Source organism: Barbus barbus (genome assembly GCF_936440315.1).
Source record: "Barbus barbus genome assembly, chromosome: 31".
In the NCBI taxonomy this organism is placed as follows: domain Eukaryota; kingdom Metazoa; phylum Chordata; class Actinopteri; order Cypriniformes; family Cyprinidae; genus Barbus; species Barbus barbus.
This window is the reverse complement of record NC_136759.1, coordinates 1,342,701-1,366,164: the sequence shown is the minus strand read 5'-3', so window position 1 is coordinate 1,366,164 and position 23,464 is coordinate 1,342,701. Positions and strand designations below refer to the sequence as shown.

The 23,464-nt window shown below is 34.9% G+C and overlaps 1 protein-coding gene across 1 annotated transcript in view; it reads left to right on the top strand.

Moving 5' to 3' along the window:
• Positions 1–2,711: 2,711 nt before the first annotated feature.
• Positions 2,712–23,464, top strand: part of LOC306851453 (solute carrier family 12 member 9-like) — a 53,900-nt gene continuing 33,147 nt past the window's right edge. The window contains exons 1-8 of the mRNA XM_079387694.1: positions 2,712–2,988; positions 6,923–7,057; positions 7,160–7,297; positions 8,236–8,544; positions 9,769–9,876; positions 11,273–11,384; positions 19,770–19,927; positions 21,048–21,130. Of these exons, the coding sequence (XP_079243820.1) occupies positions 2,778–2,988; positions 6,923–7,057; positions 7,160–7,297; positions 8,236–8,544; positions 9,769–9,876; positions 11,273–11,384; positions 19,770–19,927; positions 21,048–21,130 (1,254 nt within the window). The 5' untranslated portion in view covers positions 2,712–2,777. The remainder of the gene's footprint in view (positions 2,989–6,922; positions 7,058–7,159; positions 7,298–8,235; positions 8,545–9,768; positions 9,877–11,272; positions 11,385–19,769; positions 19,928–21,047; positions 21,131–23,464) is intronic.

Genomic DNA, 23,464 nt, shown 5'->3' with positions numbered 1-23,464 from the left:
TGGTTTCCTATGTTAATATACTTCAAAATAGAATTTATTTCTGTGATCTGCAGCTGTATTTTCAGCATCATTTCTCCAGTCTTCAGTGTCACATGATCTTCAGAAATCATAATAATACACTGATTTAATATCAACGTCGGAAACAGTTGTGATGCTTCATTTTTTTTGGGGGGGGAACCTATGATATTTTTTTTCAGGATTCTTTGATGAACGAAAAGGTCAAAAGAACAGCATTTATTTAAAATATAAATCTTTTGTAACATTGGGGTCATTAAATGAATACTTTTATTCAGCAAGAATGTATTAAATTGATACAAGGTGATAGTAAAGACTTATATTATTAGAAAAGATTTCTATTTTGAACAAATACTGTTTTTTTATTCATCAAAAAAGTATCACAGGCTCCCAAAAAAAAAGCATCACAACTGTTTCCGACGCTGATATTAAATCAGTATATTATTATGATTTCTGAAGATCATGTGACACTGAAGACTGGAGGAATGATGCTGAAAATACAGCTGCAGATCACAGAAATAAATTACACTTTAAAGTATAATAAAATAAAAAACTGGTATTTTAAATTGCAATAATATTTCCCAATGTTGCAGTTTTTTTCTGTATTTTTGATCAAATAAATGCAGCCTTGATGAGCAGAAGAACCTTCTTTAAAAAACTAAAATCTTACTATCCCAAACTTTTGAATGGCAGTGTATATGAAATAAATAAATAAAAATGTTACACTTGTTTCAGAAAGTAACATTCCCATTATATTTTCAAGATGATAAAATGGAATTTTTAAAACATCGGACACATTGAAAGAACATTCAGAAATGCCATTTTCATGACTAAATGGGAACATCAAAACATTCTTGGCACATATTTTTATTATCTGGGATAACGCTTGTCTCTGTCTCCAGACACAGATTTCCACACTGACTCCAGAACGGGGCTGCGAGGGTCAGAAAACGGCCAGTTTGACTCAGACTGTGCGTTTCTACAGAAAGCTTCTGCGAGGTCCAGTGCAGCTCCTGATGCTGGATCTCACACACATGTGCACAACACACACACACACACAATCCATCTCAGTGCACTAGTTACGCCTCTAAACATCCCCTTAAAGTGAAATGAAAGACAATTAAGGAAATTCAGGAAGTGCAAAAAAACTGATTTGGGAAAATAACACTGGAACAGGAAAGGATTTACTGATCAAATGGAAAACCAGGGGCCGGATTCATGGAAATCTTCTGAAGAACTTTTTTTAAACTTTTTTTAAATCAAGATAAAATCTAAGACATTAATAAGGAGATTCCTAAGTGCAATTCTTTAAAGCATTTCAGATATTTTCTTACATTCTTATTTGTGTCCCTGCAGCACAAAAGCAGTCATCAGTAGCACAGCTATATCTGTAGCAATAGACAACAATACATTGTTTGGGTCAAAATTATACATTTCTCTTTTATGACAAAAATCATTAGGATATTAAGATCATGTTCCATGAAGATATACCGTAAATATATCAAAACTTCATTTTTGATTAGTAATATGCATTGCTAAGAACTTCATTTGAACAACTTTAAAGGAGATTTTCTCAATATTTAGATTTTTTTGCTCCCTCAGATTCCAGATTTTCTAATAGTTGTATCTCAGCCAGATATTGTCCTATCATAACAAACCATACATCAATGGAAATATTATTTATTCAGATGATGCATAAATCTCAATAATAAAAAAAAAGCTGTTATAAGCACGGACCTCAAAACCAGTCGTAAGGATCAATTTTTCATCATGATTACTTTTATGATTTTTGTCATAAAAGAAAAATGTATAATTTTGAGCCATACAATGTATTGTTGGGTATTGCTACAAATATAGCTGTGTTACTGATGACTGCTTTTGTGCTGCAGGGTCACTTTTAGTTAAACACATTATTTCTGTTCTCTAAAAGTCCTCTTTTTTTAATGTTTTGAAAACATTTTTTCTTGGTGATGCGAATGTTTATGAAAACATTCCATTCAATCATTTTGCAAACAATGTGGGAATGTTTTCTGAACAAGCATACTGCATAAAGAGATGTTAAAATGACATCTGCTGCATGTATTGGGTGCTCAGGGACTACACACGTGTCAAACTGAACAGAATGTGTTGAGATGGGTGACACATCTACTGTGTAATGTCATTTAACACACAACGTGTCATTTAAACACATTATGTCTAACTGAAAATTATCAGAAACTGATAATTAATGTGTTAATATGACAAAAATAATAAGCATTATCATCAATTTGTAATTCTAGACAATTGAAATAAAAGCTTATGACTGGTTTTGTGCTCCAGGGTCAAATAATATAATGTGTAGGCTACATGAAATTAATTTCATATTGTAAATATATATCTTGTAGGTTATAAAGTAAATGTTAACAACATCAGATTAATGTACAGTTTATCATTTATGTAAAGTGTGCTTATTCATGTGGCTGATATTTCTGTCATTAAAATGCATGAACTGTGTGAGTGTGTTTAAATAGATTTTTCCGCAGAAAGAGGTGTATATTGTAAAGTAGTCTCTATTTTTCAGGTACGATGCGTTTATATTATAAACCTTTTATGTTTTACTCTTCGCTGTGATTTTATAATTCAATATTATGCATACAGATGTGAATAATCCTCGAGGCCGCAGCTGATTGGCTGCTCTCGCTCTCGGTCACATGACTGGAGGCGGCTGTAAACACAGGCAGTCATGTGATCGCAGCCGGAGAGGAAGCTTCAATCACGGCGACATGTCTGAGCGTACGCCGCTGCTGCATTACCGGCTCTCCGCCAGCGTCAACGAGTCCGGCGAGCACCGGAGAGATGAGCACGAGCCCCGGAGCCCCGCCACCGTCCGGCGGAGACCCGCCGCTACACAGCCGCCCAAACTCAACACCTTCTTCGGCGTCGTGATTCCAACCCTGCTGTCAATGTTCAGTGTGGTGTTGTTCCTGCGGCTCGGTGCGTCAATCCCTCACATCAACACTCAGTAGATAGATACTGCCTGTGTAGTGCTCTATCTGTCTATCTGTCTGTCTGTCTGTCTGTCTGTCTGTCTGTCTGTCTGTCTGTCTGTCTGTCTGTCTGTCTGTCTGTCTGTCTGTCTGTCTATCTATCTATCTATCTATCTATCTATCTATCTATCTATCTATCTATCTATCTATCTATCTATCTATCTGTCTGTCTGTCTGTCTGTCTGTCTGTCTGTCTGTCTGTCTGTCTGTCTGTCTGTCTGTCTGTCTGTCTGTCTGTCTGTCTGTCTGTCTGTCTGTCTATCTATCTGTCTATCTGTCTGTCTGTCTGTCTGTCGTTCTATCTATCTTGGTTACTGTGGTCAAGAATGGTCCACTGAGACGGTGAGAGTGTCTGACTGACCTTTAAAGTGATTGTTTACAGTTTGTATTGTTCCTGTGTGCCGTTTAGTGGCGGCTCTCTGAGAGACATTACATCAGATTCACACGGGAAAAAAATTAATATTGGCACAGCAGCCTGAAACGTAATTTGACAGAAGTTTCCTCATTTGTAAGTCGCTTTGGCTGCTAAATGATACTAAGTCGAGAAGGTGTGTGCAGTGTTATTTTAGTAGTATTTATAGTACTTATTTTGAAATTTGCTTTTTACATTTTTTCAGTTCTAGTGTAAATTTGAGTAATTTTATGTGCTTTTTGTCATTTGTTTTTAACTGTTTCTGTACAGCTTATGTATTTTTAGTTTGGGTTTTGTCAGTTTGTCTGAGTCTGAGACACTGATCAACAGCTGAATGTGATGTAATCGGCGTGAGGTTATATATGACCGGAGACTCCACACACGCTTCACGTCTCTCAGTATCTCTGATTTATGAATGTTTAATCAGCATACTGTACATTACATATTAACATTACAGTACATATTAACTGCCGACACACACAGGCTGGGATCTGTTTGTAGTTAGGGATCGTTTGGCCTTTGTGGGTGGTTTTTCCTGTTGTCCCACTGAAATGACGACTCCTTCACATCCGCTGGTTTTAACACTGTTTAGGTTTAATTTTTGCTCTTGTTTGTGTTTTAAGCGCACTGGCTCAGTGAGAAGCCGCTGCGGTAAGATGATGATGTTCATGCCTCGATTTGCTGTATGTATCATATGTGATGGGTGTTCAGCCTGGATGTGGAAACACACACACACACACACACAGACACAGACACGCACACACAGACACACGCACACACAGACACAGACACAGACACACACACACACAGACACAGACACGCACACACAGACACGCACACACAGACACACGCACACACAGACACAGACACACACACACACACACACACACACAGACACAGACACACACACACACACACACACACACAGACACACACACAGACACACACACACACACACACGTTGGTTTTTGTGGTTTATGGGGACTCTCCATAGGCGTAATGGTTTTTATACTGAACAAACTGTGTGTGCGATTGCCCTACACCAACCCTACACCTAAACTTAGCCCTCACAGGAGACTTTGTGCATTTTTAGATTTGGAAAAAACACACCATTTAGTATGTTTTTTAAGCCTTTTGAATTACGGGGACATAGGCAGTGTCCTCATAAACCACCTTCATATTGTAATACCTCTGTCATACCCATGTCATTATACACATTTGTGTCCTCATAAACCACATAAACATGCACACACACACACACACAGACAGACACACACACACACACACAGACACACACACACACACACACACACACAGACACAGACACACAGACACACACACACACACACACGTTACATGTGATCAAAGTCAACATGAAAGCAAAACTGACTGTGTTTTTAATAAATGATTCTACTCTTATTGGAAATGAGATGCATAATATTCATGTCATTCCAGAGAAAGAAAATGTTGTCCTAAAAACTATTTTTTTATTGATGTTTATCTTGCTTGTGTGATATGGAAGGTTATTTCCACCACGGAAAAAAATAATAAAAAGTTAATTGTGACTGACCATTTTTTTTCTTGTGCAATTATATGTATCTTTAATATTTAAATGTTTGATTAACTCGCAGTTCCTCCTTTTTTGTCATAAAATATAAATATTATAATATTATTATAAATATTAATTTTACAGTTGCAAGAAAAAAAAGTCAGATTTGTGAGAGAACCTTTTTTTATATTTTCTATTCCGTAGCAGAAACAAAAAGTGAGAATTGTGTGATATAAACTCACAATACTGAGGGAAGAAAATGGTAAGAATTGTTAGATAATACTTAGCAATTTAATGCTGGTCAATGTGATAAAAGTCACAGCAATAATATCAAATAATAATGCATGTGAAACCTGGTCAAAAATACTCCTTAAATGATTGTTTGCAGATTCCCCACAATGCAATGCAATCTAAACATGATAAAAATAAGTCCCGCTCTACGTTTGTGTTGGATGTTGTTGAATATCGTCTTGCATTCTAAAGTACATGAGGTTATAGAACAAAACTGGATTTCAAATGCTATTTCATGTTGACTTTAAACCTGGACACAAACACCTTCTCTCCATTCTGTGTGTGTATTTACATATTTGTATGTGAAGTATCATAATTCATGCATAATATGTAAAATCAGTTTTAACAAGTCAGACAACATAAAGAAGTTTTAGTAACACTTTATGTATAATGCATTATAGATGTATTCATAATGCACATTGTAATGCATTATATTTTTCATAAGTATTATAACTTGTTATAGTTATTCATGAGATCATATAATGCATTATTTGGTGCATTACAAGGCATAATTAATGCATTAAAGCTACATTTATAATGCATTATACATAAAAGCCCCAAGCAAAGTGTGTGTGTGTGCATGATCACATGCATGCAAATGTGTGCAGGTTTGCTGATGTATGTGATGATGCTTATGCTTGAAATGCTTTTAAGTGTTTTAAATGTCCTTTACAGATTTTTGTATTGTTTGTTTTTGTGGTTTTTCATTGGATGAACAAGGTGCACAACAGTGCAGCTCACTGAACACAGCACAGTCACGTCTGCTGTGACTGAGGTCCATTGAGCGCAGCACTAATCTAGAACATCTGATCTGTGAATGAGCTACACGAGAGTGAGGCCGAGGATGCATCGGTTTGTGTTTAAACTGCAGTCAGGACGCTTTTACTGCCATTTTAAAGCTGAAGGGTGTAAAAATGCAACCTGTGTGAGTGGTCTTTTTGTCTGACCAATGACATTTTCAGGTCCAATTGGCAGCATAATCGTAATATAAATTTTGTACGCACATTCCACAACGCCTGTTATGTGAGTGTCAAAACTTTGTCTGCATGTTTGTGACTCTAAATGAGAAAAAAAGACATGATTCTAAGAAAAGACATCGTAGGTTAAAGGAATAGTTCACCCAAAAATGCAAATGTGCTGAAAGTTTACTTATCCTCAGTTCATCCAAGATCAGGATGAGTTTGTTTCTTCATCAGGTTTGTAGAAGTGTGTCTCTGCATCAGTGTCTCAGCAATGGATGCTCTGCAGTGAATGGAAGTGTTATTATGAATTATGGACTCGTATTTTAGTTATAAATGTCTTAATGCTGGATTAGTTTAATCTTTTGTCTTCTCCAGATGTTAACTGATGGACTGGAGTGGTGTGGATTATTGTGATGTTTTTATCAGCTGTTTGGACTCTCATTCTGACGGCACCCATTCACTGCAGAGCATCCATTGCTGAGACACTGATGCAGAGACACATTTCTACAAACCTGATGAAGAAACACACTCATTCTAATCTCAGATGACCTGAAGATGAGCACATTTACAGCACATTTGGGCAAACTATTGCTTTAACCTGTATTTCATGAAATGTAAGGGTTAATATGGTGTTTAGTGGTGTAACCGGTGCTGTTTTGTCTTACAGGTTTTGTTGTGGGTCAGTGTGGTCTGTATCAGACTATAGCGATGCTGCTGGTGGCGTATTTCATCATCAGTATGACGGTTCTGTCAGTGTGTGCGATCTCCACTAACGGAGCGCTGGACGCCGGAGGAGCGTATTGTATCCTCATATCATGCAAACATAAACATGCATGACTCTTCCTGACGTTTATTTCCTTAGCTGTGTTGTTGTGTTTGTGTGTGCTTGTGTTTGCATCCATAGACATGATCAGTCGTGCTCTTGGCCCGGAGTTCGGCGGCAGCATCGGCATCATGTTCTTCCTGGCTAACGTGTGCGGTAGTGCCCTCTACGTGCTGGGACTGGTGGAGGCCATTCTCACAACCTTCGGGATTTCTGATGGTAGGGTGTGCATGTGTTTGCATTAATTGTATTGGTGTGCATAATCCCATTGACACTTGGAAGGGTAAGTAGCACAATATGAGTTCAATTAGTGCGACAAAAACACATTATCCAGTGAATCCACTCTGCATAAGTGTTTTCCTCTTATCTATGGATGGCAATGCTTTATGTTGCATGGGCCAGCAATGGCAAGGTCGTGGGTTTGAGTCCCAGGGAATGCATGAATTGTTATGCAATTTAAAGCATAAATCCCTTTAGATAAAAGCGGCTGTCAAATACTAAATAATGTAAAAAAAAAAAAAAAAAGGAGAAAATTTCAGTTTTCCCCGTGTGTGGCAAATGGTGAGTGTACATTTGAGCCATAAAGCAGTGCTATTTTAGTATTATTTATACACTGTTCAAGTATTAGTATTTATTAATAGATCTTTTAATTTTAGTTCAGGTTTTAGTAATTTGCTATGTGCATTTTGCATTATCATTGTTTGTTTATATAGCTTGAATTTTTTACGTTTCAGTTTTATTAATTTCAGTACTTCTACTAAATAAATAAATGCGATTAAACAAATGGATAAAAATATTTTATTTATTTATTTATTTGGTTTGTTTTTGCAGCATCAATGTCTATGAATTGCAATTAAATAAATTAATACAAATATTTAAATAATTAATTAATTAATTTATAATTAAATCATAAAAAACAGTAGCAATCACTATTAATTGCAGTTAAATAAATAAATATTTTTATTTTTATTTTTAATGTTTTTTATTTTCCAGCATTAATGGCTATAATTGCTATTAAATAAATAGGTAAATAAATAAATAAAAATATTTATTATTTATTTATAAAAAATAAATAAATTAATTTAAACGTCATTATGAAAATGTCACTTTATTTCAACTAGATTAATTTTAATGAGTATTTTTATGCTATGTCTCAGACGGCTCGTCGCTGACTGGCTCTCGGTTCGCGGCTCTGCCGACCGGTTACTGGTGGTCTCTGCTGTATGGGACAGTGATTCTGCTGCTGTGTGTGTTGGTGTGTCTGGTCGGGGCTCATATCTACGCTAAAGCCACCTTCCTCATCTTCATCATCGTCATGGTGGTTTTAGGGACCATCTTCATCAGTTTCTTCGCCGTGCCGTTTCGAACCATCCAACTACCACCCGGCCACAGAAACGCCTCGCTCGGCCCGATGAGCGCCAACTTCACCGGCTTCAAGTTAGACACGCTGTTGGGAAATGTGCAAGGTGAGAGGCGTTATGGTGTGTAACTAGCTTTAAGCGTTTGATATCATATCTGAGAACAGAGAAATGGGACACACACTTCTGTAAAAGACCAAAGGCCACTTCCTGAATGAAGAAACAGATGCATTAACATGATATCATTTAACCAGCTTCATGATTAACCGAGTCGATCGTCACATGTGTAAAATGCACGTTATCAGTAGCTACAGTAAGTAAAAGCAGCTAGTTAATTCAAACCCAAGCATGGTTTTAGTAACGTGACATTAGATCTTCAGTTCTCATATTAGTGTCGCTATTAAAATAGTGAACTTAAGACTAGCATCACTTTTGATTTCAATTTAGTAACATCAGGTCTTCCCACATTGTGAGTTGGTGAAAAGCTGAAAATTAAATTAATCATAAAAATGTGAAATTAAAATAATTAATTTGAAAGAACAAAGAAAAAAAAATCAGATCAAAATCTTTAAAACTTAAATAAAAAGCAAGAAATATTTAATATATTAAGATGCATAATATATATATATATATATATATATATACACACACACACATACAGAATTTAATATATAAAAAATAAACCAACAGTGAGCAATGTATATTAGTAACTCATTACTTGTATGTATTATATAACATTACCAGAAAATTATGCATAATTAGAAATAACTTACCCTAAATAAAACCCTAAAGTTTATGTAGTTAATTAATATTACGTATTAATGAATAATAGCATTAAATAATCTTTGTTAATGTTAATGAAATACTTTTTTAAAGTTATAAAGTTATTTTATTGTTTTTTCCCCATGTTAGTTCACAGATATTAACACATTGATTTTAAACTAAATCTTTTTTTTATTTAATGTCGTTAAAATTTGCTAAGATTATAACCACTGTTGAAGTATTGTTCAGTGTTAGTTCATGTTTTCTCTTCAATATCTCTTTTAACTCTTAACTTTATAATTAATATGTAATTATAATTACTTAAAAAAACTCTTGTTGTTGTCTGCATTTCTCCTCTTCTCTAGTTTGCATGCTATTTTAAGTTATCTAAGAAACTTGGCATTGTATATCACAAATATCGTTGGCTCTTCTACGTGTTGCTTTTGTTCCTCTTTTGTAAGTGGCTTTGAATAAACTACTAAATATGTAAATGTACTTATTTTCATTATTATCACAAATGCTTTGTTGCAAAAGTTACATACAGTTAATCTACTGTCTGTGTGTGTTTAGCTGAGTATGTAGTGGACTACACCACCGAAGTCATGATGTCCTTCGCCACTGTTTTTGCGGTGATGTTTAATGGCTGCACTGGAATCATGGCTGGATCCAACATGTCCGGTGGGTGTTGAGTTTACTGGACATTGTTGTTTAAAGGTAGTTTGTGTGTTTTCTACTGTTTGTTGGACTGAAGTCTTGTGTGCAGGTTGTTAAGTGTGTTCAGTAGTGGATAATGGAGCGCTGCAGCTAAGACTTATTCTTTGAAAGTTGCCACCAATTTGGTTCCCTTAACAAAAACCCAACAGGATTTTTCTATTGGCTTTTGGATTATTGCAGAAAATAAACTCCATGCTTTATGATTCTTACACATTTTGTTCAGCATGATAATCTACACAAATTAATGCAACTTTGCATTTTGAAGCCTAGATAATATTGGCAGAAGTAACAAGCAATCCATTTATTTTAGCTACATTTTAAATAAACAAATTTAGTTGACTAACTTTCAACATTTTTTTTAGTTAAATGTAGCTAAAATAAATCGTTTGAAACCACTTACCTTAAAAATTTTGTATCATTTTTATAATTTAGTACCACCAACGTTGCCACCGTTAAGCTTCCCAAAGCTCTTCATTTAATACATTTTTCCTGAAAGTGATTAGAAACTGTAAAAACAACTGTTTGTTGTTACAAACTAGTGGAAAGAAAACAACCAAAATGCAGTTTTGAGTGTTGCTTTCATTGCACTTTATCTATTTGCGTCTGTAGATTACAATCATAATACATATCTTTAAAGGCCGTTTTCACAAAATGAGTTTGTTTCTCCACTTCAGCAGCACTTACAGACACCAACTCTTAGAGGTTTATTCCTCTCTATATTCTGAAGGATTTTACTGAAGGGTTTGTTCATATATCACTCTCTCTGATTTATGCAACATTTTATTCCTAAAAACATGGCGAAAATTTATTTTTTCTGTCTTTTGACAGTATTTTTTTATTTAAGAAGTGATCAAAAGAGAAATCCAAAATCCCCTCTATAAAAACCTTTAACTCTAATATGTCAACAAAATCAAACAAGAATTTCAAACCTGGCTTTATCCAATGTTCAGATATATTCTGTATAAAAGAAAGGTGAGAGTGCGCACATCCAAAATATCTTATCCAGGTCCAAGATCAAAAGACATCATCAAAAAAGTGGAAAAGAGGTCTGCACACGGTTAATTCCCTTTATTCAAACATTTAAAAGAACAACGTTTAGGTCCAAAGACCTTCGTCAGGTGTTTGATATATTCTGTAGAAATTTTTGCAAATTAGTTCACATTTAATTAGATAATGCCTCATTTGCATATTCAAACATAATGTTTCAGAAAACTTGTAATACAAAACATGTTTGCAATTCTTAATGTACTCAGTCAACTAGGGAAGTATGGTGAAATGTATTAGTTAAGTTTTTTAACCTTTTCACCTGTTGTGTTGGGTTCTAATGTAAAATGTATTGTCGTGTGTTTGTATGTTTAAGGTGATCTGAAGAACCCGAGCTACTCCATTCCTCGTGGAACCATCACAGCCGTCATCTTCACCTTCATCATCTATAACCTGCTGAGTATACTGATCTCCTGCACCTGTGACCGGTAAAACACACACACGCGCACAGAGACACGCGCACAGAGACACGCGCACAGAGACACGCGCACAGAGACACGCGCACAGAGACACGCGCACAGAGACACGCGCACAGAGACACGCGCACAGAGACACGCGCACAGAGACACGCGCACAGAGACACGCGCACAGAGACACGCGCACAGAGACACGCAGAGGCAGACACGCGCACGCAGACACGCGCACGCAGACACGCGCACGCAGACACGCGCACGCAGACACGCAGACGCAGACACGCGCACAGAGACACGCGCACAGAGACACGCGCACAGAGACACGCGCACAGAGACACGCGCACAGAGACACGCGCACAGAGACACGCGCACAGAGACACGCGCACAGAGACACGCGCACAGAGACACGCATAGGCAGACACGCGCACAGAGACACGCGCACAGAGACACGCGCACAGAGACACGCGCACAGAGACACGCGCACAGAGACACGCGCACAGAGACACGCGCACAGAGACACGCGCACAGAGACACGCAGACGCAGACACGCGCACAGAGACACGCGCACAGAGACACGCGCACAGAGACACGCAGACGCAGACACGCGCACAGAGACACGCGCACAGAGACACGCGCACAGAGACACGCAGACACGCGCACAGAGACACGCGCACAGAGACACGCGCACAGAGACACGCGCACAGAGACACGCGCACAGAGACACGCGCACAGAGACACGCGCACAGAGACACGCGCACAGAGACACGCGCACAGAGACACGCGCACAGAGACACGCAGACGCAGACACGCGCACAGAGACACGCAGACGCAGACACGCGCACAGAGACACGCAGACACGCGCACAGAGACACGCAGACGCAGACACGCGCACAGAGACACGCAGACGCAGACACGCGCACAGGGACACGCGCACAGGCAGACACGCGCACAGAGACACGCGCACAGAGACACTCGCACAGAGACATGCAGACGCAGACACGCACACACAGACGCACGCACGCACACACACACACACAGAGAATGAAGCGGACAAATGAAAGTGAAAGTTAGACTGTTGAAACCTCAGGAAGTTTTTGGCACAAAGCTAATGTGAGGATTACAAAGACTTGAGCAGATCTGAAAGCTGGACTGTGTGTGTGTGTGAGAGCAGAAGTGTGATTGAGGTCACTTGACATTCTTGGCATTTCCAACAGAAACAATTCAAACTGCATTCAATTCAATTCAATTGAATATAATTCAGTTTGAATGCACATGTTTATAGGTTGCAAAATATGTCAGTTTTTGTACTTGCATGCCATAACTAGGGACATTTTAAAATGAATGTTTGTGTTTTGTGTGTATAAACATAGTTTTGTTTTGTTGTAAATGTGATGGCCAGAATTCTGGAAATGCCACACATGTAGTGTGTTTCAAGTGTGTGTTTTTAGTGGCCCCGTGATGCCTGGATTATGTGTGCCTCACATGATGTGCATGAGGAAAGAGACCACTGTGTGTGTGTGTGTGTGTGTGTGTGTGTGTGTGTGTGTGTGTGTGTGTGTGTGTGTGTGTGTGTGTGAGAGACACTGGAGGTTTATGGAAAGAAAGGTTCTTCTGTTAAATGACAGAGAAAGATGTGAAATCATCTAAAGTCTGATCTGATGTCTGTCTTACATTGCTTTTTATTTGAAATGATTAACCTCTGCCTTTAAATTAGTGTTATTTTAGTATTGTCATACTATTAGTTTTTTTTTATATATCGATTTTTATTTTTATTGAATTAGTTGAATTATTTTTTATTATCTGTTTTCATTTTTATTTGTTATCATTATTGTTATTAGTTTTTTGTTTTTTTTAAAATACATTGATATATTATGTATTTTATTCATTTTTATTTCAGTTTTGAGTTTACTTTAGTACATTTAGTAAGTTAAACTAAATGAAATGAAATTTTGCTTTGGAGACTAGCTAAAATATAATTATATAATAACACAATTTATATTTAACATTTATTTTATGTAACAATTTTTATATATATATATTTTATTAGTGTCATTTCACTGAATTACTTCAGTTTGGGTTATTTGACATTTTAATTTGTTAACATTTTAGTAATTGTGTGTTTTTGTCATTTTTATTATTTTTTTGTTTGTGTATTTACATATTATAAATGTATATATATTATATTTTATATGTCTATATTTTTTTAAGTTTTACTTTACTTCATCAAGTTAAACTAAATGAAAATGAAGGATATTGTCATGGCAACTAGCTGAAATATAATAAGTTTAGTTTATATATTATATATATGTGCCTGTTTAATGTCTGTAAATCATTACATACAGGCCTAAAACATTATTTTTAAGCAAGATCCCTAAAGCGATTCAATCAATCTTGTCTGTAATGATTGATTTTGAAAAGCAGAGTTTATCTGTTCTGGATAAGAGAGAGAAAGAGATGGTTTAGGGTTTGATTAGAGGAATTAAATTACATCAGCATTAGAGATTAAAAATCCTTTTTTTGTTATTATTAAAGCCATCAATCAGCTTCTCATCACTGTCATTCAGAATGCTGAACACTGGTCGCCGTGGAGACCCTCTGCCCATCGCCATGACAACAGAGGAGGCGGGTGGTCCTACATTAAAGATTAATTCACCTAATCAAGTGAAAATAAGACATTTTGTGTCAGTGGAGGCAGATGCAGTGCTTTGAGTGACCAGCAGATGGCTGTACGACATTAAAACGCCCGCAGACTCACAAACACACGCATAAGGTGCTTAAAATAAGACGAATTGCTGGAGAAATATTCAGCACTTTTAAATGTCACATCTGGAGAAATCAAATTGTCCATGATCTTTTGAAATAAAAGTGTTCATTGCATGATAAGAAAAATACACATACTGTAAGTTGCCAGACGTCCTACGCAGAGGAAGAAAATATGTTTTTATTGAAGTTAAACAGCAAAAAAGACATGCTTTTGCAACTTTCTGATGTTGGGTAGATGAACGTAATCACATTTACACGACTGCATGGAAGCTTATTTCTGCTACACAATAAAATAAACGAAGAAATAAGGTAATTGCAAACTTTTACCTCACAATTCTGACTTTTTATTACAATTCTGAATTTTTTCTCTTACAAATTTGCAAGATCAGAATTCAGAATTGCGACATATAATCGTGCAATTCTCAGAAGAAAATTCTGAATTGTGGGGAAATTTGATTTTTTTTCTAATTCCATGTTTTTCCTGAATTGTAAGATACATACTCAGAATTGCGAGGACAAAATTGTCAGAATTGTGAGAAAAAAAATGTTGCTTTTACATTTTTATTTATTTATTTTTATTCTGTGGTGGAAGTTTTTTTCTTGCATTTTTGAGAAAAATGTCTGAATTTTGAGAGATAATTCTTTTGTGTTTTTACTCGCAATTTAAAAAAAAAATAGTCCAAACTGTGAGATATAAACTCGCACATTCTCAGAAGACAAGTCTGAATTGTGAGATAAAAAGTCACGATAACCTGTTTTTTAAATTCTGTGGTGGAAATAACCTTTCATAGTTGTGTGATCAGAAACTTTTCAATGTTACTCCTTTTATGTTAACCAATCAGAGCAGAGCTCATTTGCATACAGAATGACATGTGGAATGAGTCTTAAAGGTACAGTAGCAGAAACACTGCGTTGTATTACAGGCTGTGAGAGTGAGCTCATGTTTATTCATTTAAGAGATCCGTCATGATGATGATGAAAGCAGTTGCCAAGCCAAACAGTGTGTGTGTGACAGAAAGAGAAATCATAGAGAAAGGAAACCTGTGTGTGTGTTTCTCCCAGGACTGTCAGTCAGTTATAGTGTGTTCATTTATTCATTCAGTGTTTAATTGTATTAGTTTAAATCTGTCATTCATCTTTAGTGGCAGCGCTGTGAAAGAGAAACCCCTGAACGTCTGTCTGTCTGTGAGTCGTGTTTCATCTTCTGTTCTGTATCTCACTGCTGCAGATGGTGAACTTTGACCTCTCTCTTACTCTTCATCACATCTGAGAGCTGAGCAGATATTTAAAGGCCATTTGCACGTTACATACTGTGCCATTCAGAAGTTGGGGTCGGTACGATGAGCTCACGAGGCTGCATTGATTTGTTCAAAAACACAGTAAAAATAGTGAAATATTATTCTAATGTAAAGCAGCTGTTTTCTATGTGAATATGTGTTAAACTGTAATGTATTTCTGTGATCTGCAGCTGTATTTTCAGCATCATTACTGCAGTCTTCAGTGTCTCATGATCTTCAGAAATCATAATAATATACTGATTTACTGCTCAACAAACATTTCTGATTATTATCAATGTTGAACACAGTTGTGCTGCACAATATTTTTGTGGAAACTGTGATGCTTATTATTTTTCAGGATTCACAGATGAATAGAAAGTTCAAAAGAACAGCATTTATTTGAAATAGAAATATTTTGTAACGTTATAAATGTCTTTGCTGTCACTTTTCATCAATTTAATGCGTCCTTGACGAATAAAAGTATTAATTTCTTTAAAAAAAAGCAAATTCTTACAGACCTCAGACTTTTAAACGGTAGTTTAAACTTTGCAGAATCTGTGAAATGTTAGTAAAAATAAATAATAATAATAATAAAATACTAGAGTAATCATAAAAATATCATATTTTTTATTTAATACCACTCTGGTTAAGTTACTTTACATAATGTTTGTATATAATAGAATAACATTTATAATATTTTATAGCTTATTGTGTAATGGTTAAGGCTGATTAACGTTAATGATGTTTGAATTAAATGATAATTTAATGACAATAATCTAATAATGTTTTTGTTGTCAGATCCAGTGTAGTTTTTATGATCTGGGATGTTGTTGCCAGATGTTCATTTTCATTTTAGTTTAATAATTAATTTTAGTTAATTAATGTTAGTAATTTTTAGTGTAGTGCTTTTGCCATTTTTATTAGTTTTTGTTGTTTTTAAATATGTCTATTGTTTTTATTAATTTTTATTTCAGTTGTAGTTATTTTACAACATCACGTTAAACTAAATGAAAATGAGAAATGTTGCTTTGGAAACTAGCTGAAATAAAATTGAAGTTATTGTTCAATATTTTATTTTATTTCAGGTAATTATGATGGTTTTAGTTAAGTATAATAACCCTGGTTGATGTTCAATGAGCTCTTGTTTTCAGTTCTTGAACTGGAAAATATTGAGCATCAATAATCAATAACTTTTATTTCTGAAAAAAGTCCCATTTAAAACGAGCGCATTGAAAAGCGGAGTTTATCATCTCGAGTGTTTAAAGGCGTTTCTCTGCTGATTGTTGGAGACGGATGGAGTGATAGAGACGGAGGTGTGATGGAGATGGAGGAACATGAGCGGAGCTTGTTAGCTATCGATCGTTTTTAATGATCCTGCTCTCTCGTCTCAGAGGAGCGTTTAACTCGACAGCCGTTTCTCACACTCTCTGGCCTGCTGTTTTCACACTTGATGGAGGTCATGCCTCGCTTTCCTCCGGCCGCTCAGACCGCCGCATGACCTGATGTTATTGATGCATGGCACATCTGACCGTAGCATCGAACATTATGATCACAAACGCAATGCACTGCCTGTAAAACAGGTCCGCTCCAGAGTTTTCATGCACACACACACTTCACATTGCTTATGCCATAAATGCATTGAAAATTAATGGCTTCTGTAGGGTTGCAATTGCTGATTGATAATGACTGAATATTCGTTAACAGTTAGTCTGGTCTTTGCATGGAGAAAATTGCTCCATGGCATGGCTTTTTATATGCAACAAGCTGTTTTTTGCACATGCCGTAGTGCATCGCATGCATTTGACTTCAGTTTACACATCTGTTTAATGAAGAGCAATGGGAAATATCAGATTATTTGATTTAATTAAGGAAACAATCAACCTTTCTTATTTTAGTATTATAGATATAGTTTTTGTTAATATTTTGAATTGGATTTTATTTTAATATTTTCTGTTTTAATTTTATTGTTTGTTTTTGTATTAGTTTTTTTAAATGTCTTTTATAGTATTATTAACTTTTTGTTTTAGTTTTATTAGTTCTGTAATAAGTTATTTAATAATTTATAATTATTATATTTGTTAATTCATAGTCATATAATTATTATTTTAAATATTATTCTATTTCACTTAAAATTTATTTTGTTTCGTGTAATATTTATATAAATAGTCGTGAGTTGCTACCCTGAAGTTTTGGCCACTGAAAACAATTAATAAAAATATAATTATAGTTTGCATAAAAAAATTAAATCTGTTTTTAGGGCCTTTTTTGTATTGCAACATTATTTGACAATTAAATGCATTTTAATTTTTAATATTGCAAAGCAAAAAATAATATATATTGGATTTAATTTTATTTAAAAAGTATCATGGTAGCCTTTTATTTATGCTTTTTTTATTTCTAATAAAAATAATTTTGGTGTATGATTTTGCTTTATAATTGTCCAGAACAAATTTCACAGAACAAAAAAGGCTTCATATTATTTTTATTTTATTTTATTTTATTTGCTGTTTTAATGGGTGATTTGAACATGCATTTAATATTCCATGTTTTTCTTTTTTTCTTTTCTTTACTCTAGTAATTTAGCCTGTGTGTGTTCAGCATGATAAAACAGGTTTGTTTGTGATGGATGGATGCTTTCATAACTAGTTAACTAATGACTAATGATTGGATTTGGTAAATTAAGCTCTGCTGAACTCGTTTATTAGTCGTGTCTCTTATTTAGTTTCTTTTCCAGCCATCAGAATTCATTTAATTCTCGCCGTACAGACCATTAACGTTCTCCCAGCTTCAGATCGATAGCGAGGATGAAAATGACACGTCTGTCTCTCGTTCTGCTTTTCTAATAGTTGTGTTTGTTTGCAGCTGTCAGTATTTACAGTCATTGGGCTCCTGTCAGCAGAATTAATACCTAATAAAAGATATGGAGCGCACGGATGGACGGACGATTGACGTTTTCTATTTCATACAGACTTGTTAACTGGCGTCTTTAGTCTGTATGTGTGTGAGAGACGGAGAGCTGGAATAATTGTGTGTTCAGATCTACGGTCGGTCTGTATAACACTTAATAGAGCTGAGACGATGCTATTAAACCTGCTGGAGCTGAACGAATGTGAGAAGAGGTTCAACCACACAGACAAACAGAAAAGACTCATCTGATTCTTGTGTTTTGAGTTCTTTGATGACAGTTTTTATTATTTGATTTGTTTAATTTCTTCATTTACGCTCCCTCACATCATTCACAGCTGTACAGTTAAACTCAATGGGCTCCAATGTTATATTTTTGTACCGCACAGAAGAAAGTTCGTCAGCTTGAGGAAATCATGATTATTTTTGAGCTCTATGACAGCATTTGTGGCATGTTGTTGATTGCCATTAAATAATAATAAATAATAAATTAAAATAGTTTGACAGGACCAAGTTTGATGTTAACATGAGAAACCATGGCCAGAAAGTTTGAAGAAGTTTTGAAATCTTAAAGTTTAAAGATTTTACAGTCATGCATTTTATGGTCTAAACAGATTATTATTTATATAATATTACAGTATTTTAAAAATACCTTGTATTTTTATATTTTCAGTTTGTTATTTTTTGTGCTTTTGTTATTATTATTATCATTATTATTATATTGATTTATTCTACCTTGTATTATTTCAGCTGATTTATTTATTTAGTGAGTTATTCAACATTTATTTCAATAAACATTTATTTTCATGTAGTAATTTCATATTAATTTAATCATCGTTTCATGTAATGTTAATAAGAATCTAATTGATTTTATTTTAGTAATTTTAGTACTTAAACATATTTATTTCAGTTAGTTGCCAAGGCAACATTTAACATTTTTGTTTAACTTTTTTTTTTTTTTTTTTCACTTTTTCAGCTAATATTTATATTTTATTTCAAATGTCAGAAAAAAAAAATGCAGTGTTATTTTAGTATCACTGAGATTTTTTTATTAATGTTTTGAATTTTTATATTTTCTGTTTGAGTAATTTTACTGTGTGGCTTTGTTTATGTAGTAGTTTTTTTAATGTCTATTTTTATTTCAGTTTTAGTTTTAAATATTTTAGTACATAAAGTTAAACTAAATGAAAATGAGAAATGTTGCTTTGACAATAAGTTTAATTTATTTCACTTTATTTTATGTAACAAATGTTGTAACATGTTTATAGCATGTTTTAGTAGTTACTTTAGCAGATAAATAGACAGATGATTTGAAAGCTCAGAAATGTTTGTTTCAGAAGATGTATTATAATAATGTGTTTAAATACAGTGTGAGTATGTTTGCTCGTCGCTCAGGTTATTAGTAACACAGTTTAATCTGAAACTCTAATGATGGTGTGCTTCTGTTTTCTCTCAGGATCCTTCTGCAGCAGGATTATGGTTTCCTCACAGATATTAACATCTGGCATCCGTTCGTGACGATCGGCGTTTATTCCTCCACGCTCTCCGCTGCCATGAGTAACCTGATCGGAGCGTCCCGCATTCTCTACGCTCTTGCCCGCGACAATCTGTTGGGTGAGTCCTCAGAAACGTCTCACAAATGTCTTGCAAACAGCTCAGAAACGCTCCGAAAAGCTCAGAAATGTCTCAGAGACATCTCGTCTGGCGCTCAGATGCTCTCAGCTGGACGAGTCCTCACAGTTGACGCAGCACGCACGATTATATCACACGTGTTCTCGTTAATTATATCCTTATTGAATTTGCCTCACCCCTAATGAGCCTCGTTTGCATAAACATTTGTAACTTCGGCCCTCTCATGTTTGTAAATGGCCCAGTGGAAATATGAAGGAACTCTAGTAAAAAAACAAAACAAATTGAAGAAATTATAAAATGTAAATAATAAAATATACTAAATTATATATAAATTATTAAATATAAATGATAAAAACGGCCATTTGGGATGTTTCTATTTTATTCATGACATTTCAACACATTTAACCTAAAATTTTCTTTAGTCAGTTATTACTATTAAAGTATTACATGTTACACGGGCTGGTTTATTCATCCAAGTGAAATTAGCAAGCAGTTAGACTTAATTTACATTAGTTTTAAACGCGAGCCAGGCGCGAGTGGACACAGGTTGTGTGCGTGCGTCAGGCCTCGTCCATATTGCCAGATGCGCTCGTGAGAGACTTGCGGAGCAGAACTGGGCACGAGATCGCGAGTATAAAAGAGTAATACGAGACAGGCTGCGTGTGTGCGGCTCGTCCGTGAGACGCGCAGCGAGTATGAGAAGCATATATATATATATATATATATATATATATATATATATATATATATATATATATATATATATATATATATATATATATATATATATATATATATATTTTCTTTAGGTTTAATTTGCCTAACTTTCAATCTGACCCTTTTTAAATGGCCGATCAATCGGTCGACCTCTATCTGTGTCTGTGTGTGTTTGTGTTCAGTGTGTGTGTGTGTGTGTGTGTGTGTGTGTGTGGTCTTATGGATGATTGTTCTCAGGATGAATCTGTGGATGTGCCAGTGATTGATTCTCCTGCTGTCTTTGGTTTCTTCACCTTGATCTGTTGATCTGCTGATAGTCGTTGTTTGATGTGGAAATATGAGTTCAGATCATATGTGATCAGTGTGGCGTCTCTCTGTCTCTCAGGACGCTTTCTGTCTCCAGCCAAACACACATCTGCCAGCGGGAACCCCTGGGTGTCTGTGCTGATCTCCTGGATCTTTGTGCAGGTGAGTTCAGGAATAACAGAGGGATTGTCAATCAGCTCACGTCTATGAATATGGCTATTTTTAGTCTTTGTGTGCAGAGTTTTAGTTCTAAATGTGCCCCTCCCACATTTGAATTGCCACACCCACTTCTAGTATGCCCCACCCACACCAATCATGCCCCTCCCACACTGAGCTTCAAAATGTAAATGTCCCCGCCCACAATCAGAATCTCTTTTGCAGTTGTATTTAATGATTCTTCTGAAGGCAGTTCTTTAATTATGCTTTTCCCTCAATGAGGTGTTTTCAGACTGGGATGCAGGGGCCCCTAGAGGGTCATGGAAAAGTCTAGAGAAAAACATATAATAAAAAATAGAAATAAGATTCAAATAAATACAAAATTCCATTAAAAGAAAATTAGGTTAAAATACATTTTAAAAAGTGGATTATTATAAAAAATTATTGCAGTAAATGTATAAAAATTTGATTCAAATAATAAAAATGAGGTCTGAATAAACAAATAATAGAAAAAATAAAATATTATTAAATAATGAGAAATTAGATTAATATTAATATTAATATATACATTTAAATTATAAAATTGAGATAAAAATAAATAAGAAATAAGTTTTAAATAAACAAAAATTAGATTAAATAACGATAAATGAGATTAAAATAAAAAAGGATTAAAATATAAATAAATGAAAAATTATGACATTTGTATAATAAGTTTTTAAATAAGAAAATTAAATGATTGTAAAATTATTTGACAAATTTTTTTTATTTAAATATACATTTAATATACATTTAAATTATTTTAAAAAGATACATACTACAATACTAGTGAGTAGGGAAAAAAACTTTAAATATTTTGCAAATAATATTTGACATCAGAATATTTTCTCTTTAATTTTTTTTTTTTTTTTTTTTTTTAGAAAATCATCCTCAGATGAGAATAATAATATTTGAGGATCTTTGGCTTCCAGTAGATTGAAACTTCTGCTCTATATTACAGTGCGAAAGCTGCCATATGCTCCTCATTTCTCCGTTAAATTACCATATTCATAATCTTATTAGCATGTTCATACCCTGTTATGGCAAAGTTTGTAATTTTCTCACACATTTCCTTTTCATCAAACAGAAACTCATCCTACACTTTCCTACCTTCCCATTTCTCTCTCTCTTTCTCTCTCTCTCTCTCTCACTCAATTCAATTCAATTCAATTCCATTCAATTCAGCTTTATTAGCATGACTGTGTAACACAATGTTGCCAAAGCATTAACATATATATAACAACAACAACATAAATAATAATAAATAAAATCCATCTAAACAAATGAAAAGATAAAGTCAGTTTGAAGTTAATGATGTGTAACATCTATCATTGTGAATGGTTAATAATACATATTTAGCAGCTAGTGCAGCTGTTATCATCTTCTCCAAGTAAGAAGGGTATTTTCTCAGTATCACTAAGTTCAGTAAATGATGGGATCAGGGCTTCAGATCTGGGGAGAAATGTGTCCCTCACATTGTGATATTTAGGACAAATGAGCAGAAAGTGTTTCTCGTCCTCTATTTGCTGTAGATCAGTGTCTACAGATCCTCTGCTCTCGCTCTGGCCATGTTTGTCTGTGTCTTCTCTCTATTTCTAAATCATGCTTACTTCATCTGTATTTGGAGAGGATTTGTCTTTCTTTAAATGGTTTAATCAAGAAATAATTGGCAAATTTAGTGGTTCTGTTTAGGGTAGAGTAGCGTTGGAGTTTATTTTGAAGGTCAAAAGGTCACTCTCTCTCAGTTCAATTCAATTCCATTCAAATAGCTTTATTGGCATGACAAAAACATTCTGCATTCCAAAGCGTTAAGACAACAAAGAAAATGGTTTATAACATGAACATTTACATTAGAACTTCTGAACATTTATTTATATATTATAACTAATATGTAATGTATAACTAATATGGAAATGTCATTTACACACACGGATACGTGTAGAAAACCCCCCCAAAAAACCCCTAATACAGAAAGTCATGTAGTAACTACTGGACTGAGAATTGGAGCATTATGCAGATGTCTATTGGCTGTTTGTTTCTGGATTGTGTTTGTCTCTCAGGTGATGCACGATGCTACACATTTTGTAGCAATAATTGCACATTGTTCTTGTTCACCAAGAATGAAACAAAGTTTTTCGCTTGGGCTACAAATGTTAAATTGGAGAAATATATGATTAATTTTGGGGTAAAAGTGGTCTCTAATGTTTTGGTATTTTGGGCACTCTGTGAGGAAGTGCAGCTCTGTTTCGATCTCTCCCAGACTGCAGTGGGAGCAGATTCTCTCTTCACGGGAGAGCCATATCT